At 62.7% G+C, this 23,545-nt stretch overlaps 1 protein-coding gene across 1 annotated transcript in view; it reads right to left on the bottom strand.

Annotated features, from left to right (window-relative positions):
- Positions 1-23,545, bottom strand: part of washc3 (WASH complex subunit 3) — a 55,468-nt gene that overhangs the window by 5,385 nt on the left and 26,538 nt on the right. Inside the window, exon 5 of the mRNA XM_086009600.1 lies at positions 579-692. Within this exon, the coding sequence (XP_085865726.1) occupies positions 579-692 (114 nt within the window). The remainder of the gene's footprint in view (positions 1-578; positions 693-23,545) is intronic.

Here is a 23,545-nt window from a genome sequence, read left to right as displayed (position 1 = left end):
GGGCTGAACAAGCAGCCATTGCTGGAGGAGCAGAGGATATGGAGTGGGTCGGCGTTCGGGGAGCACTGGGTCCCTGTGGGGATTTAAGGCAGAAAGAACGTGCATTTATATAGCAGCTTTCACAAACTCAGGAGATCCCAAAGTACCTTACAGCCAATTAAGTACTTTTTTTTTTTCTTTACAACAGTGACTACACTTCAAAATGTAGGAAATGCGGCAGACAATTTGTGCACAGCAAGCTCCCACAAACAGCAACCTGTTTTCTAGTGATGTTGGTTAGGGATAAATATTGGCCCAGGACACCGGGGAGAACTCCCCTGCTCTTCTTCGAAATAGTGCCACGGGATCTTTTACGTCCACCTGAGAGAGCAGACGGGGGCCTCGGTTTAACGTCTCATCCGAAAGACGCCACCTCCCACAGCGCAGCACAGGGAGTGTCAGCTTGGATTATGAGCACCAGTCTCTGGAGTGGGGCTCGAACCCACAACCTTCTGACTAAGAGGCGAGAGGGCTACCCACTGAGCCACGCTGACACTAAAGGCAAGACTTTTACCACCAAGGAAGAAAAATAAACACACCACTTGCACCATCTTCAGGTATCTTGCATATCGAGGGTCTTTGGCTACAGTAACAGCATTTTCTGTCGGTGAATCTGCTTTGATTTGGGTGGCAGATTCAATGTTTTGATGGACCTGAAAAATAAAAACAACTGCAATGAGAGATGAAAGTCATGCACATCAAAACCTTAATCAAATGTAACCAAATTTAATCAAATTTGAGAAAACAATAGATGCTCAGGTCAATATCCATTAAACAAAGTTCCTCACGCAGAAACTACAAAACAGAGACAGATCGAGTCAAAATATCCTATAAAGCGCAGCCATGTATGAGGGTGACTGACAGCAGGGGAAGGGAGGAAATGGCATTTTTTAGCAGCCCATGTCTCTAGACATCTCAAAAGCACGTCAAATATAGCAAGTTACTCTGAGGTGCAGTCACTTATGCAGGCAAATGCAGCAACATTCTGTGCATCTCTGACAATGGAGCCATCCTCGGCACAGTCCCCACCACTTACAACGGGCGTGTTGGTGCAAAGGTGATTTGCCCGCTATAGGCAGCGGACTATAAAACCAGTACAGCAACAACTTGCATTTATATAGCGCCTTTAACGTAGTAAAACGTCCCAAGGCGCTTCACAGCTGCGTTATCAAACAAAATCCAACAATGAACCATATGAGGAGATATCAGGACAGGTGACTAGAAGCTTGGTCAAAGGAGCGTCTTAAAGGAGGAGAGAGAGAGAGGCGGAGAGGTTTAGGGAGGGAATTCCAGAACTTAGGGCCTCGGCAGCTGAAGGCACGGCCGCCAATGGTGGAGCGATTAAAATAGTGGATGCACAAGAAGCCAGAATTGCGAGGAGTGCAGCGATCTCCAAGGGTTGTGGGGCTGGAGGAGGTTACAGAGGTAGGGAGGGGTGAGGCCACGGAGGGATTTGAAAACAAGGACGAGAATTTTCAAAATCGAGGCGTTGCTGGATCGGGAGCCAATGTAGGTCAGCGTGCACAGGGGGTGATGGGCGAACGGGACTTGGTGCAAGTCAGGACACGGGGCAGTGAGCACAGGGGGTGATGGGTGAACGGGACTTGGTGCGAGTTAGGACACGGGGCAGTGAGCACAGGGGGTGATGGGTGAACGGGACTCGGTGCGAGTCAGGACACGGGGCAGTGAGCACAGGGGGTGATGGGTGAACGGGACTTGGTGCGAGTCAGGACACGGTGCAGTGAGCACAGGCGGTGATGGGTGAACGGGACCGGGTGTGAGTTAGAACACGGGGCAGTGAGCACAGGGGGTGATGGGTGATCGGGACTTGGTGCGAGTTAGGACACGGGGCAGTGAGCACAGGGGGTGATGGGCGAACGGGACTTAGTGCGAGTCAGGACACGGGGCAGTGAGCACAGGGGGTGATGGGTGAACGGGACTGGGTTCGAGTCAGGACACGGGGCAGTGAGCACAGGGGGTGATGGGTGAACGGGACTTGGTGCGAGTCAGGACACGGGGCAGCGTGCACAGGGGGTGATGGGTGAACGGGACTGGGTGTGAGTTAGGACACGGGGCAGTGAGCACAGGGGGTGATGGGTGAATGGGACTGGGTGTGAGTTAGGACACGGGGCAGTGAGCACAAGGGGTGATGGGTGAACGGGACTTGGTGAGTCAGGACACGGGGCAGTGAGCACAGGGGGCGATGGGTGAACGGGACTTGGTGTGAGTCAGGGCACGGGGCAGTGAGCACAGGGGGCGATGGGTGAACGGGACTTGGTGCGAGTCAGGACACGGGGCAGTGAGCACAGGGGGTGATGGGTGAACGGGACTGGGTGTGAGTTAGGACACGGGGCACTGAGCACAGGGGGTGATGGGTGAACGGGACTCGGTGCGAGTTAGGACACGGGTCAGTGAGCACAGGGGTGATGGGCGAACGGGACTCGGTGCGAGTTAGGACACGGGGCACTGAGCACAGGGGGTGATGGGTGAACGGGACTGGGTGCGAGTTAGGACACGGGGCAGTGAGCACAGGGGGTGATGGGTGAACGGGACTGGGTGCGGGTTAGGACATAGGGCAGTGAGCACAGGGGGTGATGGGTGAGCGGGACTCAGTGCGAGTCAGGACATGGGGCAGTGAGCACAGGGGGTGATGGGTGAACGGGACTGGGTGTGAGTTAGGACACGGGGCAGTGAGCACGGGGTGATGGGTGAACGGGACTGGGTGTGAGTTAGGACACGGGGCAGTGAGCACAAGGGGTGATGGGTGAACGGGACTTGGTGAGTCAGGACACGGGGCAGTGAGCACAGGGGGCGATGGGTGAACGGGACTTGGTGTAAGTCAGGACACGGGGCAGTGAGCACAGGGGGTGATGGGTGAACGGGGCTGGGTGCGAGTCAGGACACGGGGCAGTGAGCACAGGGGGTGATGGGTGAACGGGACTGGGTTCGAGTCAGGACACGGGGCAGTGAGCACAGGGGGTGATGGGTGAACGGGACTTGGTGCGAGTGAGGACACGGGGCAGTGAGCACAGGGGGTGATGGGCGAACGGGACTTGGTGCGAGTCAGGGCACGGGGCAGTGAGCACAGGGGGTGATGGGTGAACGGGACTGGGTTCGAGTCAGGACACGGGGCAGTGAGCACAGGGGGTGATGGGTGAACGGGACTTGGTGCGAGTCAGGACACGGGGCAGTGTGCACAGGGGGTGATGGGTGAACGGGACTGGGTGTGAGTTAGGACACGGGGCAGTGAGCACAGGGGGTGATGGGTGAATGGGACTGGGTGTGAGTTAGGACACGGGGCAGTGAGCACAGGGGGTGATGGGTGAACGGGACTCGGTGTGAGTTAGGACACGGGGCAGTGAGCACAGGGGGTGATGGGTGAATGGGACTGGGTGTGAGTCAGGACACGGGGCAGTGAGCACAGGGGGCGATGGGTGAACGGGACTTGGTGTGAGTCAGGACACGGGGCAGTGAGCACAGGGGGCGATGGGTGAACGGGACTTGGTGCGAGTCAGGACACGGGGCAGTGAGCACAGGGGGCGATGGGTGAACGGGACTGGGTGCGAGTTAGGACACGGGGCAGTGAGCACAGGGGGTGATGGGTGAACGGGACTGGGTGTGAGTTAGGACACGGGTCAGTGAGCACAGCGGTGATGGGCGAGCGGGACTCGGTGCAAGTTAGGACACGGGCACTGAGCACAGGGGGTGATGGGTGAACGGGACTCGGTGCGAGTTAGGACACGGGGCAGTGAGCACAGGGGGTGATGGGTGAACGGGACTGGGTGCGAGTCAGGACACGGGGCAGTGAGCACAGGGGGTGATGGGTGAACGGGACTGGGTGCGAGTCAGGACACGGGGCAGTGAGCACAGGGGGTGATGGGTGAACGGGACTGGGTGTGAGTTAGGACACGGGGCAGTGAGCACAGGGGGTGATGGGTGAACGGGACTGGGTGTGAGTTAGGACACGGGGCAGTGAGCACGGGGTGATGGGTGAACGGGACTTGGTGCGAGTTAGGACACGGGGCAGCGAGCACAGGGAGTGATGGGTGAACCGACTCGGTGTGAGTTAGGACACGGGGCAGTGAGCACAGGGGGTGATGGGTGAACGGGACTTGGTGCGAGTCAGGACACGGGGCAGTGAGCACAGGGGGTGATGGGTGAACGGGACTGGGTGCGAGTCAGGACACGGGGCAGTGAGCACAGGGGGTGAGGGGTGAACGGGACTGGGTTCGAGTCAGGACACGGGGCAGTGAGCACAGGGGGTGATGGGTGAATGGGACTGGGTGTGAGTTCGGACACGGGGCAGTGAGCACAGGGGGCGATGGGTGAACGGGACTTGGTGTGAGTCAGGACACGGGGCAGTGAGCACAGGGGGCGATGGGTGAACGGGACTTGGTGCGAGTCAGGACACGGGGCAGTGAGCACAGGGGGTGATGGGTGAACGGGACTGGGTGTGAGTTAGGACACGGGGCAGTGAGCACAGGGGGTGATGGGTGAACGGGACTGGGTGCGAGTCAGGACACGGGGCAGTGAGCACAGGGGGTGATGGGTGAATGGGACTGGGTGTGAGTTAGGACACGGGGCAGTGAGCACAAGGGGTGATGGGTGAACGGGACTTGGTGAGTCAGGACACGGGGCAGTGAGCACAGGGGGCGATGGGTGAACGGGACTTGGTGTGAGTCAGGGGACGGGGCAGTGAGCACAGGGGGCGATGGGTGAACGGGACTTGGTGCGAGTCAGGACACGGGGCAGTGAGCACAGGGGGTGATGGGTGAACGGGACTGGGTGCGAGTTAGGACACGGGGCAGTGAGCACAGGGGGTGATGGGTGAACGGGACTGGGTGTGAGTTAGGACACGGGTCAGTGAGCACAGGGGTGATGGGCGAACGGGACTCGGTGCGAGTTAGGACACGGGGCACTGAGCACGGGGTGATGGGTGAACGGGACTCGGTGCGAGTTAGGACACGGGGCAGTGAGCACAGGGGGTGATGGGTGAACGGGACTGGGTGCGAGTTAGGACACGGGGCAGTGTGCACAGGGGGTGATGGGTGAACGGGACTGGGTGTGAGTTAGGACACGGGGCAGTGAGCACAGGGGGTGATGGGTGAATGGGACTGGGTGTGAGTTAGGACACGGGGCAGTGAGCACAGGGGGTGATGGGTGAACGGGACTCGGTGTGAGTTAGGACACGGGGCAGTGAGCACAGGGGGTGATGGGTGAATGGGACTGGGTGTGAGTCAGGACACGGGGCAGTGAGCACAGGGGGCGATGGGTGAACGGGACTTGGTGTGAGTCAGGACACGGGGCAGTGAGCACAGGGGGCGATGGGTGAACGGGACTTGGTGCGAGTCAGGAGACGGGGCAGTGAGCACAGGGGGCGATGGGTGAACGGGACTGGGTGCGAGTTAGGACACGGGGCAGTGAGCACGGGGTGATGGGTGAACGGGACTGGGTGTGAGTTAGGACACGGGTCAGTGAGCACAGCGGTGATGGGCGAGCGGGACTCGGTGCAAGTTAGGACACGGGCACTGAGCACAGGGGGTGATGGGTGAACGGGACTCGGTGCGAGTTAGGACACGGGGCAGTGAGCACAGGGGGTGATGGGTGAACGGGACTGGGTGCGAGTCAGGACACGGGGCAGTGAGCACAGGGGGTGATGGGTGAACGGGACTGGGTGCGAGTCAGGACACGGGGCAGTGAGCACAGGGGGTGATGGGTGAACGGGACTGGGTGTGAGTTAGGACACGGGGCAGTGAGCACAGGGGGTGATGGGTGAACGGGACTGGGTGTGAGTTAGGACACGGGGCAGTGAGCACGGGGTGATGGGTGAACGGGACTTGGTGCGAGTTAGGACACGGGGCAGCGAGCACAGGGAGTGATGGGTGAACCGACTCGGTGTGAGTTAGGACACGGGGCAGTGAGCACAGGGGGTGATGGGTGAACGGGACTTGGTGCGAGTCAGGACACGGGGCAGTGAGCACAGGGGGTGATGGGTGAACGGGACTGGGTGCGAGTCAGGACACGGGGCAGTGAGCACAGGGGGTGAGGGGTGAACGGGACTGGGTTCGAGTCAGGACACGGGGCAGTGAGCACAGGGGGTGATGGGTGAATGGGACTGGGTGTGAGTTCGGACACGGGGCAGTGAGCACAGGGGGCGATGGGTGAACGGGACTTGGTGTGAGTCAGGACACGGGGCAGTGAGCACAGGGGGCGATGGGTGAACGGGACTTGGTGCGAGTCAGGACACGGGGCAGTGAGCACAGGGGGTGATGGGTGAACGGGACTGGGTGTGAGTTAGGACACGGGGCAGTGAGCACAGGGGGTGATGGGTGAACGGGACTGGGTGCGAGTCAGGACACAGGGCAGTGAGCACAGGGGGTGATGGGTGAATGGGACTGGGTGTGAGTTAGGACACGGGGCAGTGAGCACAAGGGGTGATGGGTGAACGGGACTTGGTGAGTCAGGACACGGGGCAGTGAGCACAGGGGGCGATGGGTGAACGGGACTTGGTGTGAGTCAGGGGACGGGGCAGTGAGCACAGGGGGCGATGGGTGAACAGGACTTGGTGCGAGTCAGGACACGGGGCAGCGTGCACAGGGGGTGATGGGTGAACGGGACTTGGTGCGAGTTAGGACACGGGGCAGTGAGCACAGGGGGTGATGGGTGAACGGGACTCGGTGCGAGTCAGGACACGGGGCAGTGAGCACAGGGGGTGATGGGTGAACGGGACTTGGTGCGAGTCAGGACACGGGGAAGTGAGCACAGGGGGTGATGGGTGAACGGGACCGGGTGTGAGTTAGAACACGGGGCAGTGAGCACAGGGGGTGATGGGTGAATGGGACTGGGTGTGAGTCAGGACACGGGGCAGTGAGCACAGGGGGCGATGGGTGAACGGGACTTGGTGTGAGTCAGGGCACGGGGCAGTGAGCACAGGGGGCGATGGGTGAACGGGACTTGGTGCGAGTCAGGACACGGGGCAGTGAGCACAGGGGGTGATGGGTGAACGGGACTGGGTGTGAGTTAGGACACGGGGCAGTGAGCACAGGGGGTGATGGGTGAACGGGACTGGGTGTGAGTTAGGACACGGGTCAGTGAGCACAGGGGTGATGGGCGAACGGGACTCGGTGCGAGTTAGGACACGGGGCACTGAGCACAGGGGGTGATGGGTGAACGGGACTCGGTGCGAGTTAGGACACGGGGCAGTGAGCACAGGGGGTGATGGGTGAACGGGACTGGGTGCGAGTTAGGACACGGGGCAGTGAGCACAGGGGGTGATGGGTGAACGGGACTGGGTGCGGGTTAGGACATGGGGCAGTGAGCACAGGGGGTGATGGGTGAGCGGGACTCAGTGCGAGTCAGGACACGGGGCAGTGAGCACAGGGGGTGATGGGTGAACGGGACTGGGTGTGAGTTAGGACACGGGGCAGTGAGCACAGGGGGTGATGGGTGAACGGGACTTGGTGCGAGTCAGGACACGGGGCAGTGAGCACAGGGGGTGATGGGTGAACGGGACTGGGTGCGAGTCAGGACACGGGGCAGTGAGCACAGGGGGTGATGGGTGAACGGGACTGGGTGCGAGTCAGGACACGGGGCAGTGAGCACAGGGGGTGATGGGTGAACGGGACTGGGTTCGAGTCAGGACACGGGGCAGTGAGCACAGGGGTGATGGGTGAACGGGACTTGGTGCGAGTCAGGACACGGGGCAGCGTGCACAGGGGGTGATGGGTGAACGGGACTGGGTGTGAGTTAGGACACGGGGCAGTGAGCACAGGGGGTGATGGGTGAACGGGACTTGGTGCGAGTTAGGACACGGGGCAGTGAGCACAGGGGGTGATGGGTGAACGGGACTCGGTGCGAGTCAGGACACGGGGCAGTGAGCACAGGGGGTGATGGGTGAACGGGACTTGGTGCGAGTCAGGACACGGGGCAGTGAGCACAGGGGGTGATGGGTGAACGGGACCGGGTGTGAGTTAGAACACGGGGCAGTGAGCACAGGGGGTGATGGGTGAACGGGACTTGGTGCGAGTTAGGACACGGGGCAGTGAGCACAGGGGGTGATGGGCGAACGGGACTTGGTGCGAGTCAGGACACGGGGCAGTGAGCACAGGGGGTGATGGGTGAACGGGACTGGGTTCGAGTCAGGACACGGGGCAGTGAGCACAGGGGGTGATGGGTGAACGGGACTTGGTGCGAGTCAGGACACGGGGCAGCGTGCACAGGGGGTGATGGGTGAACGGGACTGGGTGTGAGTTAGGACACGGGGCAGTGAGCACAGGGGGTGATGGGTGAACGGGACTGGGTGTGAGTTAGGACACGGGGCAGTGAGCACAGGGGGCAATGGGTGAACGGGACTTGGTGTGAGTCAGGACACGGGGCAGTGAGCACAGGGGGCGATGGGTGAACGGGACTTGGTGCGAGTCAGGACACGGGGCAGTGAGCACAGGGGGTGATGGGTGAACGGGACTGGGTGTGAGTCAGGACACGGGGCAGTGAGCACAGGGGGTGATGGGTGAACGGGACTGGGTGCGAGTCAGGACACGGGGCAGTGAGCACAGGGGGTGATGGGTGAATGGGACTGGGTGTGAGTTAGGACACGGGGCAGTGAGCACAAGGGGTGATGGGTGAACGGGACTTGGTGAGTCAGGACACGGGGCAGTGAGCACAGGGGGCGATGGGTGAACGGGACTTGGTGTGAGTCAGGGCACGGGGCAGTGAGCACAGGGGGCGATGGGTGAACGGGACTTGGTGCGAGTCAGGACACGGGGCAGTGAGCACAGGGGGTGATGGGTGAACGGGACTGGGTGTGAGTTAGGACACGGGGCAGTGAGCACAGGGGGTGATGGGTGAACGGGACTGGGTGTGAGTTAGGACACGGGTCAGTGAGCACAGGGGTGATGGGCGAACGGGACTCGGTGCGAGTTAGGACACGGGGCACTGAGCACAGGGGGTGATGGGTGAGCGGGACTCAGTGCGAGTCAGGACACGGGGCAGTGAGCACAGGGGGTGATGGGTGAACGGGACTGGGTGTGAGTTAGGACACGGGGCAGTGAGCACGGGGTGATGGGTGAACGGGACTGGGTGTGAGTTAGGACACGGGGCAGTGAGCACAAGGGGTGATGGGTGAACGGGACTTGGTGAGTCAGGACACGGGGCAGTGAGCACAGGGGGTGATGGGTGAACGGGGCTGGGTGCGAGTCAGGACACGGGGCAGTGAGCACAGGGGGTGATGGGTGAACGGGACTGGGTTCGAGTCAGGACACGGGGCAGTGAGCACAGGGGGTGATGGGTGAACGGGACTTGGTGCGAGTCAGGACACGGGGCAGCGTGCACAGGGGGTGATGGGTGAACGGGACTGGGTGTGAGTTAGGACACGGGGCAGTGAGCACAGGGGGTGATGGGTGAACGGGACTTGGTGCGAGTTAGGACACGGGGCAGTGAGCACAGGGGGTGATGGGTGAACGGGACTCGGTGCGAGTCAGGACACGGGGCAGTGAGCACAGGGGGTGATGGGTGAACGGGACTTGGTGCGAGTCAGGACACGGGGCAGTGAGCACAGGGGGTGATGGGTGAACGGGACCGGGTGTGAGTTTGAACACGGGGCAGTGAGCACAGGGGGTGATGGGTGAACGGGACTTGGTGCGAGTGAGGACACGGGGCAGTGAGCACAGGGGGTGATGGGCGAACGGGACTTGGTGCGAGTCAGGACACGGGGCAGTGAGCACAGGGGGTGATGGGTGAACGGGACTGGGTTCGAGTCAGGACACGGGGCAGTGAGCACAGGGGGTGATGGGTGAACGGGACTTGGTGCGAGTCAGGACACGGGGCAGCGTGCACAGGGGGTGATGGGTGAACGGGACTGGGTGTGAGTTAGGACACGGGGCAGTGAGCACAGGGGGTGATGGGTGAATGGGACTGGGTGTGAGTTAGGACACGGGGCAGTGAGCACAGGGGGTGATGGGTGAACGGGACTCGGTGTGAGTTAGGACACGGGGCAGTGAGCACAGGGGGTGATGGGTGAATGGGACTGGGTGTGAGTCAGGACACGGGGCAGTGAGCACAGGGGGCGATGGGTGAACGGGACTTGGTGTGAGTCAGGACACGGGGCAGTGAGCACAGGGGGCGATGGGTGAACGGGACTTGGTGCGAGTCAGGACACGGGGCAGTGAGCACAGGGGGTGATGGGTGAACGGGACTGGGTGTGAGTTAGGACACGGGGCAGTGAGCACAGGGGGTGATGGGTGAACGGGACTGGGTGTGAGTTAGGACACGGGTCAGTGAGCACAGCGGTGATGGGCGAGCGGGACTCGGTGCAAGTTAGGACACGGGCACTGAGCACAGGGGGTGATGGGTGAACGTGACTCGGTGCGAGTTAGGACACGGGGCAGTGAGCACAGGGGGTGATGGGTGAACGGGACTGGGTGCGAGTCAGGACACGGGGCAGTGAGCACAGGGGGTGATGGGTGAACGGGACTGGGTGTGAGTTAGGACACGGGGCAGTGAGCACAGTGGGTGATGGGTGAACGGGACTGGGTGTGAGTTAGGACACGGGGCAGTGAGCACGGGGTGATGGGTGAACGGGACTTGGTGCGAGTTAGGACACGGGGCAGCGAGCACAGGGAGTGATGGGTGAACGGACTCGGTGTGAGTTAGGACACGGGGCAGTGAGCACAGGGGGTGATGGGTGAACGGGACTTGGTGCGAGTCAGGACACGGGGCAGTGAGCACAGGGGGTGATGGGTGAACGGGACTGGGTGCGAGTCAGGACACGGGGCAGTGAGCACAGGGGGTGATGGGTGAACGGGACTGGGTGCGAGTCAGGACACGGGGCAGTGAGCACAGGGGGTGAGGGGTGAACGGGACTGGGTTCGAGTCAGGACACGGGGCAGTGAGCACAGGGGGTGATGGGTGAATGGGACTGGGTGTGAGTTCGGACACGGGGCAGCGAGCACAGGGGGCGATGGGTGAACGGGACTTGGTGTGAGTCAGGACACGGGGCAGTGAGCACAGGGGGCGATGGGTGAACGGGACTTGGTGCGAGTCAGGACACGGGGCAGTGAGCACAGGGGGTGATGGGTGAACGGGACTGGGTGTGAGTTAGGACACGGGGCAGTGAGCACAGGGGGTGATGGGTGAACGGGACTGGGTGCGAGTCAGGACACGGGGCAGTGAGCACAGGGGGTGATGGGTGAACGGGACTGGGTGTGAGTTAGGACACGGGGCAGTGAGCACAGGGGGTGATGGGTGAACGGGACTGGGTGCGAGTCAGGACACGGGGCAGTGAGCACAGGGGGTGATGGGTGAATGGGACTGGGTGTGAGTTAGGACACGGGGCAGTGAGCACAAGGGGTGATGGGTGAACGGGACTTGGTGAGTCAGGACACGGGGCAGTGAGCACAGGGGGCGATGGGTGAACGGGACTGGGTGTGAGTTAGGACACGGGGCAGTGAGCACGGGGTGATGGGTGAACGGGACTGGGTGTGAGTTAGGACACGGGGCAGTGAGCACAAGGGGTGATGGGTGAACGGGACTTGGTGAGTCAGGACACGGGGCAGTGAGCACAGGGGGTGATGGGTGAACGGGGCTGGGTGCGAGTCAGGACACGGGGCAGTGAGCACAGGGGGTGATGGGTGAACGGGACTGGGTTCGAGTCAGGACACGGGGCAGTGAGCACAGGGGGTGATGGGTGAACGGGACTTGGTGCGAGTCAGGACACGGGGCAGCGTGCACAGGGGGTGATGGGTGAACGGGACTGGGTGTGAGTTAGGACACGGGGCAGTGAGCACAGGGGGTGATGGGTGAACGGGACTTGGTGCGAGTTAGGACACGGGGCAGTGAGCACAGGGGGTGATGGGTGAACGGGACTCGGTGCGAGTCAGGACACGGGGCAGTGAGCACAGGGGGTGATGGGTGAACGGGACTTGGTGCGAGTCAGGACACGGGGCAGTGAGCACAGGGGGTGATGGGTGAACGGGACCGGGTGTGAGTTTGAACACGGGGCAGTGAGCACAGGGGGTGATGGGTGAACGGGACTTGGTGCGAGTGAGGACACGGGGCAGTGAGCACAGGGGGTGATGGGCGAACGGGACTTGGTGCGAGTCAGGACACGGGGCAGTGAGCACAGGGGGTGATGGGTGAACGGGACTGGGTTCGAGTCAGGACACGGGGCAGTGAGCACAGGGGGTGATGGGTGAACGGGACTTGGTGCGAGTCAGGACACGGGGCAGCGTGCACAGGGGGTGATGGGTGAACGGGACTGGGTGTGAGTTAGGACACGGGGCAGTGAGCACAGGGGGTGATGGGTGAATGGGACTGGGTGTGAGTTAGGACACGGGGCAGTGAGCACAGGGGGTGATGGGTGAACGGGACTCGGTGTGAGTTAGGACACGGGGCAGTGAGCACAGGGGGTGATGGGTGAATGGGACTGGGTGTGAGTCAGGACACGGGGCAGTGAGCACAGGGGGCGATGGGTGAACGGGACTTGGTGTGAGTCAGGACACGGGGCAGTGAGCACAGGGGGCGATGGGTGAACGGGACTTGGTGCGAGTCAGGACACGGGGCAGTGAGCACAGGGGGTGATGGGTGAACGGGACTGGGTGTGAGTTAGGACACGGGGCAGTGAGCACAGGGGGTGATGGGTGAACGGGACTGGGTGTGAGTTAGGACACGGGTCAGTGAGCACAGCGGTGATGGGCGAGCGGGACTCGGTGCAAGTTAGGACACGGGCACTGAGCACAGGGGGTGATGGGTGAACGTGACTCGGTGCGAGTTAGGACACGGGGCAGTGAGCACAGGGGGTGATGGGTGAACGGGACTGGGTGCGAGTCAGGACACGGGGCAGTGAGCACAGGGGGTGATGGGTGAACGGGACTGGGTGTGAGTTAGGACACGGGGCAGTGAGCACAGTGGGTGATGGGTGAACGGGACTGGGTGTGAGTTAGGACACGGGGCAGTGAGCACGGGGTGATGGGTGAACGGGACTTGGTGCGAGTTAGGACACGGGGCAGCGAGCACAGGGAGTGATGGGTGAACGGACTCGGTGTGAGTTAGGACACGGGGCAGTGAGCACAGGGGGTGATGGGTGAACGGGACTTGGTGCGAGTCAGGACACGGGGCAGTGAGCACAGGGGGTGATGGGTGAACGGGACTGGGTGCGAGTCAGGACACGGGGCAGTGAGCACAGGGGGTGATGGGTGAACGGGACTGGGTGCGAGTCAGGACACGGGGCAGTGAGCACAGGGGGTGAGGGGTGAACGGGACTGGGTTCGAGTCAGGACACGGGGCAGTGAGCACAGGGGGTGATGGGTGAATGGGACTGGGTGTGAGTTCGGACACGGGGCAGCGAGCACAGGGGGCGATGGGTGAACGGGACTTGGTGTGAGTCAGGACACGGGGCAGTGAGCACAGGGGGCGATGGGTGAACGGGACTTGGTGCGAGTCAGGACACGGGGCAGTGAGCACAGGGGGTGATGGGTGAACGGGACTGGGTGTGAGTTAGGACACGGGGCAGTGAGCACAGGGGGTGATGGGTGAACGGGACTGGGTGCGAGTCAGGACACGGGGCAGTGAGCACAGGGGGTGATGGGTGAACGGGACTGGGTGTGAGTTAGGACACGGGGCAGTGAGCACAGGGGGTGATGGGTGAACGGGACTGGGTGCGAGTCAGGACACGGGGCAGTGAGCACAGGGGGTGATGGGTGAATGGGACTGGGTGTGAGTTAGGACACGGGGCAGTGAGCACAAGGGGTGATGGGTGAACGGGACTTGGTGAGTCAGGACACGGGGCAGTGAGCACAGGGGGCGATGGGTGAACGGGACTTGGTGTGAGTCAGGGGACGGGGCAGTGAGCACAGGGGGCGATGGGTGAACGGGACTTGGTGCGAGTCAGGACACGGGGCAGTGAGCACAGGGGGTGATGGGTGAACGGGACTGGGTGCGAGTTAGGACACGGGGCAGTGAGCACAGGGGGTGATGGGTGAACGGGACTGGGTGTGAGTTAGGACACGGGTCAGTGAGCACAGGGGTGATGGGCGAACGGGACTCGGTGCGAGTTAGGACACGGGGCACTGAGCACAGGGGGTGATGGGTGAACGGGACTCGGTGCGAGTTAGGACACGGGGCAGTGAGCACAGGGGGTGATGGGTGAGCGGGACTCAGTGCGAGTCAGGACACGGGGCAGTGAGCACAGGGGGTGATGGGTGAACGGGACTGGGTGTGAGTTAGGACACGGGGCAGTGAGCACGGGGTGATGGGTGAACGGGACTTGGTGCGAGTCAGGACACGGGGCAGCGTGCACAGGGGGTGATGGGTGAATGGGACTGGGTGTGAGTTAGGACACGGGGCAGTGAGCACAGGGGGCGATGGGTGAACGGGACTTGGTGTGAGTCAGGACACGGGGCAGTGAGCACAGGGGGTGATGGGTGAACGGGGCTGGGTGCGAGTCAGGACACGGGGCAGTGAGCACAGGGGGTGATGGGTGAACGGGACTGGGTGTGAGTTAGGACACGGGGCAGTGAGCACAGGGGGTCATGGGTGAACGGGACTTGGTGCGAGTAAGGACACGGGGCAGTGAGCACAGGGGGTGATGGGTGAACGGGACTCGGTGCGAGTCAGGACACGGGGCAGTGAGCACAGGGGGTGATGGGTGAACGGGACTTGGTGCGAGTCAGGACACGGGGCAGTGAGCACAGGGGGTGATGGGTGAACGGGACCGGGTGTGAGTTAGAACACGGGGCAGTGAGCACAGGGGGTGATGGGTGAACGGGACTTGGTGCGAGTTCGGACACGGGGCAGTGAGCACAGGGGGTGATGGGCGAACGGGACTTGGTGCGAGTCAGGGCACGGGGCAGTGAGCACAGGGGGTGATGGGTGAACGGGACTGGGTTCGAGTCAGGACACGGGGCAGTGAGCACAGGGGGTGATGGTTGAACGGGACTTGGTGCGAGTCAGGACACGGGGCAGCGTGCACAGGGGGTGATGGGTGAACGGGACTGGGTGTGAGTTAGGACACGGGGCAGTGAGCACAGGGGGTGATGGGTGAATGGGACTGGGTGTGAGTTAGGACACAGGGCAGTGAGCACAAGGGGTGATGGGTGAACGGGACTTGGTGTGAGTTAGGCCACGGGGCAGTGAGCACAGGGGGTGATGGGTGAACGGGACTGGGTGTGAGTTAGGACACGGGGCAGTTAGCACAGGGGGCGATGGGTGAACGGGACTTGGTGTGAGTCAGGACACGGGGCAGTGAGCACAGGGGGCGATGGGTGAACGGGACTTGGTGCGAGTCAGGACACGGGGCAGTGAGCACAGGGGGTGATGGGTGAACGGGACTGGGTGTGAGTTAGGACACGGGGCAGTGAGCACAGGGGGTGATGGGTGAACGGGACTGGGTGTGAGTCAGGACACGGGGCAGTGAGCACAGGGGGTGATGGGTGAATGGGACTGGGTGTGAGTCAGGACACGGGGCAGTGAGCACAGGGGGCGATGGGTGAACGGGACTTGGTGTGAGTCAGGGCACGGGGCAGTGAGCACAGGGGGCGATGGGTGAACGGGACTTGGTGCGAGTCAGGACACGGGGCAGTGAGCACAGGGGGTGATGGGTGAACGGGACTGGGTGTGAGTTAGGACACGGGGCAGTGAGCACAGGGGGTGATGGGTGAACGGGACTGGGTGTGAGTTAGGACACGGGTCAGTGAGCACAGGGGTGATGGGCGAACGGGACTCGGTGCGAGTTAGGACACGGGGCACTGAGCACAGGGGGTGATGGGTGAACGGGACTCGGTGCGAGTTAGGACACGGGGCAGTGAGCACAGGGGGTGATGGGTGAACGGGACTGGGTGCGAGTTAGGACACGGGGCAGTGAGCATAGGGGGTGATGGGTGAGCGGGACTCAGTGCGAGTCAGGACACGGGGCAGTGAGCACAGGGGGTGATGGGTGAACGGGACTGGGTGTGAGTTAGGACACGGGGCAGTGAGCACGGGGTGATGGGTGAACGGGACTCGGTGCGAGTTAGGACACGGGGCAGCGAGCACAGGGAGTGATGGGTGAACGGACTCGGTGTGAGTTAGGACACGGGGCAGTGAGCACAGGGGGTGATGGGTGAACGGGACTTGGTGCGAGTCAGGACACGGGGCAGTGAGCACAGGGGGTGATGGGTGAACGGGACTTGGTGCGAGTCAGGACACGGGGCAGTGAGCACAGGGGGTGATGGGTGAACGGGACTGGGTGCGAGTCAGGACACGGGGCAGTGAGCACAGGGGGTGATGGGTGAACGGGACTGGGTGCGAGTCAGGACACGGGGCAGTGAGCACAGGGGGTGATGGGTGAACGGGACTGGGTTCGAGTCAGGACACGGGGCAGTGAGCACAGGGGGTGATGGGTGAACGGGACTTGGTGCGAGTCAGGACACGGGGCAGCGTGCACAGGGGGTGATGGGTGAACGGGACTTGGTGCGAGTCAGGACACGGGGCAGCGTGCACAGGGGGTGATGGGTGAACGGGACTTGGTGCGAGTCAGGACACGGGGCAGCGTGCACAGGGGGTGATGGGTGAACGGGACTTGGTGTGAGTTAGGACACGGGGCAGTGAGCACAGGGGGTGATGGGTGAACGGGACTTGGTGTGAGTTAGGACACGGGGCAGTGAGCACAGGGGGTGATGGGTGAACGGGACTTGGTGCGAGTCAGGACACGGGGCAGCGTGCACAGGGGGTGATGGGTGAACGGGACCGGGTGTGAGTTAGAACACGGGGCAGTGAGCACAGGGGGTGATGGGTGAACGGGACTTGGTGCGAGTTAGGACACGGGGCAGTGAGCACAGGGGGTGATGGGCGAACGGGACTTGGTGCGAGTCAGGACACGGGGCAGTGAGCACAGGGGGTGATGGGTGAACGGGACTGGGTTCGAGTCAGGACACGGGGCAGTGAGCACAGGGGGTGATGGGTGAACGGGACTTGGTGCGAGTCAGGACACGGGGCAGCGTGCACAGGGGGTGATGGGTGAACGGGACTGGGTGTGAGTTAGGACACGGGGCAGTGAGCACAGGGGGTGATGGGTGAACGGGACTGGGTGTGAGTTAGGACACGGGGCAGTGAGCACAGGGGGTGATGGGTGAACGGGACTGGGTGTGAGTTAGGACACGGGGCAGTGAGCACAGGGGGTGATGGGTGAACGGGACTGGGTGTGAGTTAGGACACGGGGCAGTGAGCACAAGGGGTGATGGGTGAACGGGACTTGGTGCGTCAGGACACGGGGCAGTAAGCACAGGGGGCGATGGGTGAACGGGACTTGGTGTGAGTCAGGACACGGGGCAGTGAGCACAGGGGGCGATGGGTGAACGGGAGTTGGTGCGAGTCATGACACGGGGCAGTGAGCACAGGGGGTGATGGGTGAACGGGACTGGGTGTGAGTTAGGACACGGGGCAGTGAGCACAGGGGGTGATGGGTGAACGGGACTGGGTGTGAGTTAGGACACGGGTCAGTGAGCACAGGGGTGATGGGTGAACGGGACTGGGTGTGAGTTAGGACACGGGGCAGTGAGCACAAGGGGTGATGGGTGAACGGGACTTGGTGAGTCAGGACACGGGGCAGTGAGCACAGGGGGCGATGGGTGAACGGGACTTGGTGTGAGTCAGGACACGGGGCAGTGAGCACAGGGGGCGATGGGTGAACGGGACTTGGTGCGAGTCAGGACACGGGGCAGTGAGCACAGGGGGTGATGGGTGAACGGGACTGGGTGTGAGTTAGGACACGGGGCAGTGAGCACAGGGGGTGATGGGTGAACGGGACTGGGTGCGAGTCAGGACACGGGGCAGTGAGCACAGGGGGTGATGGGTGAACGGGACTGGGTGTGAGTTAGGACACGGGGCAGTGAGCACAGGGGGTGATGGGTGAACGGGACTGGGTGTGAGTCAGGACACGGGGCAGTGAGCACAGGGGGCGATGGGTGAACGGGACTTGGTGCGAGTCAGGACACGGGGCAGTGAGCACAGGGGGTGATGGGTGAACGGGACTGGGTGTGAGTTAGGACACGGGGCAGTGAGCACAGGGGGTGATGGGTGAACGGGACTGGGTGTGAGTTAGGACACGGGTCAGTGAGCACAGGGGTGATGGGCGGACGGGACTCGGTGCGAGTTAGGACACGGGGCACTGAGCACAGGGGGTGATAGGTGAACGGGACTCGGTGCGAGTTAGGACACGGGACAGTGAGCACAGGGGGTGATGGGTGAACGGGACTGGGTGTGAGTTAGGACACGGGGCAGTGAGCACAGGGGGTGATGGGTGAACGGGACTTGGTGCGAGTCAGGACACGGGGCAGTGAGCACAGGGGGCGATGGGTGAACGGGACTTGGTGTGAGTCAGGACACGGGGCAGTGAGCACAGGGGGCGATGGGTGAACGGGACTTGGTGCGAGTCAGGACACGGGGCAGTGAGCACAGGGGGTGATGGGTGAACGGGACTGGGTGTGAGTTAGGACACGGGGCAGTGAGCACAGGGGGTGATGGGTGAACGGGACTGGGTGTGAGTTAGGACACGGGTCAGTGAGCACAGGGGTGATGGGCGAACGGGACTCGGTGCGAGTTAGGACACGGGGCACTGAGCACAGGGGGTGATGGGTGAACGGGACTCGGTGCGAGTTAGGACACGGGGCAGTGAGCACAGGGGGTGATGGGTGAACGGGACTGGGTGCGAGTTAGGACACGGGGCAGTGAGCACAGGGGGTGATGGGTGAACGGGACTGGGTGCGGGTTAGGACATGGGGCAGTGAGCACAGGGGGTGATGGGTGAGCGTGACTCGGTGCGAGTCAGGACACGGGGCAGTGAGCACGGGGTGATGGGTGAACGGGACTGGGTGTGAGTTAGGACATGGGGCAGTGAGCACAGGGGGTGATGGGTGAACGGGACTGGGTGTGAGTTAGGACACGGGGCAGTGAGCACGGGGTGATGGGTGAACGGGACTTGGTGCGAGTTAGGACACGGGGCGAGCGAGCACAGGGAGTGATGGGTGAACGGACTCGGTGTGAGTTAGGACACGGGGCAGTGAGCACAGGGGGTGATGGGTGAACGGGACTTGGTGCGAGTCAGGACACGGGGCAGTGAGCACAGGGGGTGATGGGTGAACGGGACTGGGTGCGAGTCAGGACACGGGGCAGTGAGCACAGGGGGTGATGGGTGAACGGGACTGGGTGCGAGTCAGGACACGGGGCAGTGAGCACAGGGGGTGATGGGTGAACGGGACTGGGTGCGAGTCAGGACACGGGGCAGTGAGCACAGGGGGTGATGGGTGAACGGGACTGGGTGCGAGTCAGGACACGGGGCAGTGAGCACAGGGGGTGATGGGTGAACGGGACTGGGTGAGAGTTAGGACACGGGGCAGTGAGCACAGGGGGCGATGGGTGAACGGGACTGGGTGTGAGTTAGGACACGGGGCAGTGAGCACAGGGGGTGATGGGTGAACGGGACTGGGTGTGAGTTAGGACACAGGGCAGTGAGCACAGGGGGTGATGGGTGAACGGGACTGGGTGTGAGTTAGAACACGGGGCAGTGAGCACAGGGGGTGATGGGTGAACGGGACTTGGTGCGAGTTAGGACATGGGGCAGTGAGCACAGCGGGTGATGGGTGACCGGGACTGGGTGTGAGTTAGGACACGGGGCAGTGAGCTCAGGGGGTGATGGGTGAACGGGACTGGGTGAGAGTTAGGACACGGGGCAGTGAGCACAGGGGGTGATGGGTGAACGGGACTTGGTGCGAGTTTGGACACGGGGCAGTGAGCACGGGGGGGAGGGGTGAACGGGACTGGGTGTGAGTTAGGACACGGGGCAGTGAGCACAGGGGGTGATGGGTAAACGGGACTCGGTGCGAGTCAGGACACGGGGCAGTGAGCACAGGGGGTGATGGGTGAACGGGACTGGGTGCGAGTCAGGACACGGGGCAGTGAGCACAGGGGGGTGATGGGTGAACGGGACTGGGTGCGAGTCAGGACACGGGGCAGTGAGCACGGGGCGATGGGTGAACGGGACTGGGTGTGAGTTAGGACACGGGGCAGTGAGCACAGGGGGTGATGGGTGAACGGGACTGGGTGTGAGTTAGGACACCGGGCAGTGAGCACAGGAGGTGATGGGTGAACGGGACTGGGTGTGAGTTAGGACACGGGGCAGTGAGCACAGTGGGTGATGGGTGAACAGGACTCGGTGGGAGTCAGGACACGGGGCAGTGAGCACAGGGGGTGATGGGTGAACGGGACTCGGTGGGAGTCAGGACACGGGGCAGTGAGCACAGGAGGTGATGGGTGAACGGGACTCGGTGGGAGTCAGGACACGGGGCAGTGAGCACAGGAGGTGATGGGTGAACGGGACTCGGTGGGAGTCAGGACACGGGGCAGTGAGCACAGGGGGTGATGGGTGAACAGGACTCGGTGGGAGTCAGGACACGGGGCAGTGAGCACAGGAGGTGATGGGTGAACGGGACTGGGTGCGAGTTAGGACACGGGGCAGTGAGCACAGGGGGCGATGGGTGAACGGGACTCGGTGGGAGTTAGAACACGGGGCAGTGAGCACAGGGGGTGATGGGTGAACGGGACTTGGTGCGAGTTAGGACACGGGGCAGTGAGCACAGGGGGTGATGGGTGAACGGGACTGGGTTCGAGTCAGGACACGGGGCAGTGAGCACAGGGGGTGATGGGTGAACGGGACTTGGTGCGAGTCAGGACACGGGGCAGCGTGCACAGGGGGTGATGGGTGAACGGGACTGGGTGTGAGTTAGGACACGGGGCAGTGAGCACAGGGGGTGATGGGTGAATGGGACTGGGTGTGAGTTAGGACACGGGGCAGTGAGCACAAGGGGTGATGGGTGAACGGGACTTGGTGAGTCAGGACACGGGGCAGTGAGCACAGGGGGCGATGGGTGAATGGGACTTGGTGTGAGTCAGGACACGGGGCAGTGAGCACAGGGGGTGATGGGTGAACGGGACTGGGTGCGAGTCAGGACACGGGGCAGTGAGCACAGGGGGTGATGGGTGAACGGGACTGGGTTCGAGTCAGGACACGGGGCAGTGAGCACAGGGGTGATGGGTGAACGGGACTTGGTGCGAGTCAGGACACGGGGCAGCGTGCACAGGGGGTGATGGGTGAACGGGACTGGGTGTGAGTTAGGACACGGGGCAGTGAGCACAGGGGGTGATGGGTGAACGGGACTTGGTGCGAGTTAGGACACGGGGCAGTGAGCACAGGGGGTGATGGGTGAACGGGACTCGGTGCGAGTCAGGACACGGGGCAGTGAGCACAGGGGGTGATGGGTGAACGGGACTTGGTGCGAGTCAGGACACGGGGCAGTGAGCACAGGGGGTGATGGGTGAACGGGACCGGGTGTGAGTTAGAACACGGGGCAGTGAGCACAGGGGGTGATGGGTGAACGGGACTTGGTGCGAGTTAGGACACGGGGCAGTGAGCACAGGGGGTGATGGGCGAACGGGACTTGGTGCGAGTCAGGACACGGGGCAGTGAGCACAGGGGGTGATGGGTGAACGGGACTGGGTTCGAGTCAGGACACGGGGCAGTGAGCACAGGGGGTGATGGGTGAACGGGACTTGGTGCGAGTCAGGACACGGGGCAGCGTGCACAGGGGGTGATGGGTGAACGGGACTGGGTGTGAGTTAGGACACGGGGCAGTGAGCACAGGGGGTGATGGGTGAACGGGACTGGGTGTGAGTTAGGACACGGGGCAGTGAGCACAGGGGGTGATGGGTGAACGGGACTGGGTGTGAGTTAGGACACGGGGCAGTGAGCACAGGGGGTGATGGGTGAACGGGACTGGGTGTGAGTTAGGACACGGGGCAGTGAGCACAAGGGGTGATGGGTGAACGGGACTTGGTGCGTCAGGACACGGGGCAGTAAGCACAGGGGGCGATGGGTGAACGGGACTTGGTGTGAGTCAGGACACGGGGCAGTGAGCACAGGGGGCGATGGGTGAACGGGAGTTGGTGCGAGTCAGGACACGGGGCAGTGAGCACAGGGGGTGATGGGTGAACGGGACTGGGTGTGAGTTAGGACACGGGGCAGTGAGCACAGGGGGTGATGGGTGAACGGGACTGGGTGTGAGTTAGGACACGGGTCAGTGAGCACAGGGGTGATGGGTGAACGGGACTGGGTGTGAGTTAGGACACGGGGCAGTGAGCACAAGGGGTGATGGGTGAACGGGACTTGGTGAGTCAGGACACGGGGCAGTGAGCACAGGGGGCGATGGGTGAACGGGACTTGGTGTGAGTCAGGACACGGGGCAGTGAGCACAGGGGGCGATGGGTGAACGGGACTTGGTGCGAGTCAGGACACGGGGCAGTGAGCACAGGGGGTGATGGGTGAACGGGACTGGGTGTGAGTTAGGACACGGGGCAGTGAGCACAGGGGGTGATGGGTGAACGGGACTGGGTGTGAGTTAGGACACGGGTCAGTGAGCACAGGGGTGATGGGCGGACGGGACTCGGTGCGAGTTAGGACACGGGGCACTGAGCACAGGGGGTGATGGGTGAACGGGACTCGGTGCGAGTTAGGACACGGGGCAGTGAGCACAGGGGGTGATGGGTGAACGGGACTGGGTGCGAGTCAGGACACGGGGCAGTGAGCACAGGGGGTGATGGGTGAACGGGACTGGGTGTGAGTTAGGACACGGGGCAGTGAGCACAGGGGGTGATGGGTGAACGGGACTGGGTGTGAGTCAGGACACGGGGCAGTGAGCACAGGGGGCGATGGGTGAACGGGACTTGGTGCGAGTCAGGACACGGGGCAGTGAGCACAGGGGGTGATGGGTGAACGGGACTGGGTGTGAGTTAGGACACGGGGCAGTGAGCACAGGGGGTGATGGGTGAACGGGACTGGGTGTGAGTTAGGACACGGGTCAGTGAGCACAGGGGTGATGGGCGGACGGGACTCGGTGCGAGTTAGGACACGGGGCACTGAGCACAGGGGGTGATGGGTGAACGGGACTCGGTGCGAGTTAGGACACGGGACAGTGAGCACAGGGGGTGATGGGTGAACGGGACTGGGTGTGAGTTAGGACACGGGGCAGTGAGCACAGGGGGTGATGGGTGAACGGGACTTGGTGCGAGTCAGGACACGGGGCAGTGAGCACAGGGGGCGATGGGTGAACGGGACTTGGTGTGAGTCAGGACACGGGGCAGTGAGCACAGGGGGCGATGGGTGAACGGGACTTGGTGCGAGTCAGGACACGGGGCAGTGAGCACAGGGGGTGATGGGTGAACGGGACTGGGTGTGAGTTAGGACACGGGGCAGTGAGCACAGGGGGTGATGGGTGAACGGGACTGGGTGTGAGTTAGGACACGGGTCAGTGAGCACAGGGGTGATGGGCGAACGGGACTCGGTGCGAGTTAGGACACGGGGCACTGAGCACAGGGGGTGATGGGTGAACGGGACTCGGTGCGAGTTAGGACACGGGGCAGTGAGCACAGGGGGTGATGGGTGAACGGGACTGGGTGCGAGTTAGGACACGGGGCAGTGAGCACA

This window comes from Somniosus microcephalus, chromosome 16, assembly GCF_052327205.1.
Source record: "Somniosus microcephalus isolate GS21.2 chromosome 16, FLI_Smic_1.0, whole genome shotgun sequence".
In the NCBI taxonomy this organism is placed as follows: domain Eukaryota; kingdom Metazoa; phylum Chordata; class Chondrichthyes; order Squaliformes; family Somniosidae; genus Somniosus; species Somniosus microcephalus.
Note: the sequence above shows the minus strand (reverse complement) of the source record. Positions and strands in the feature narration are given on the sequence as shown.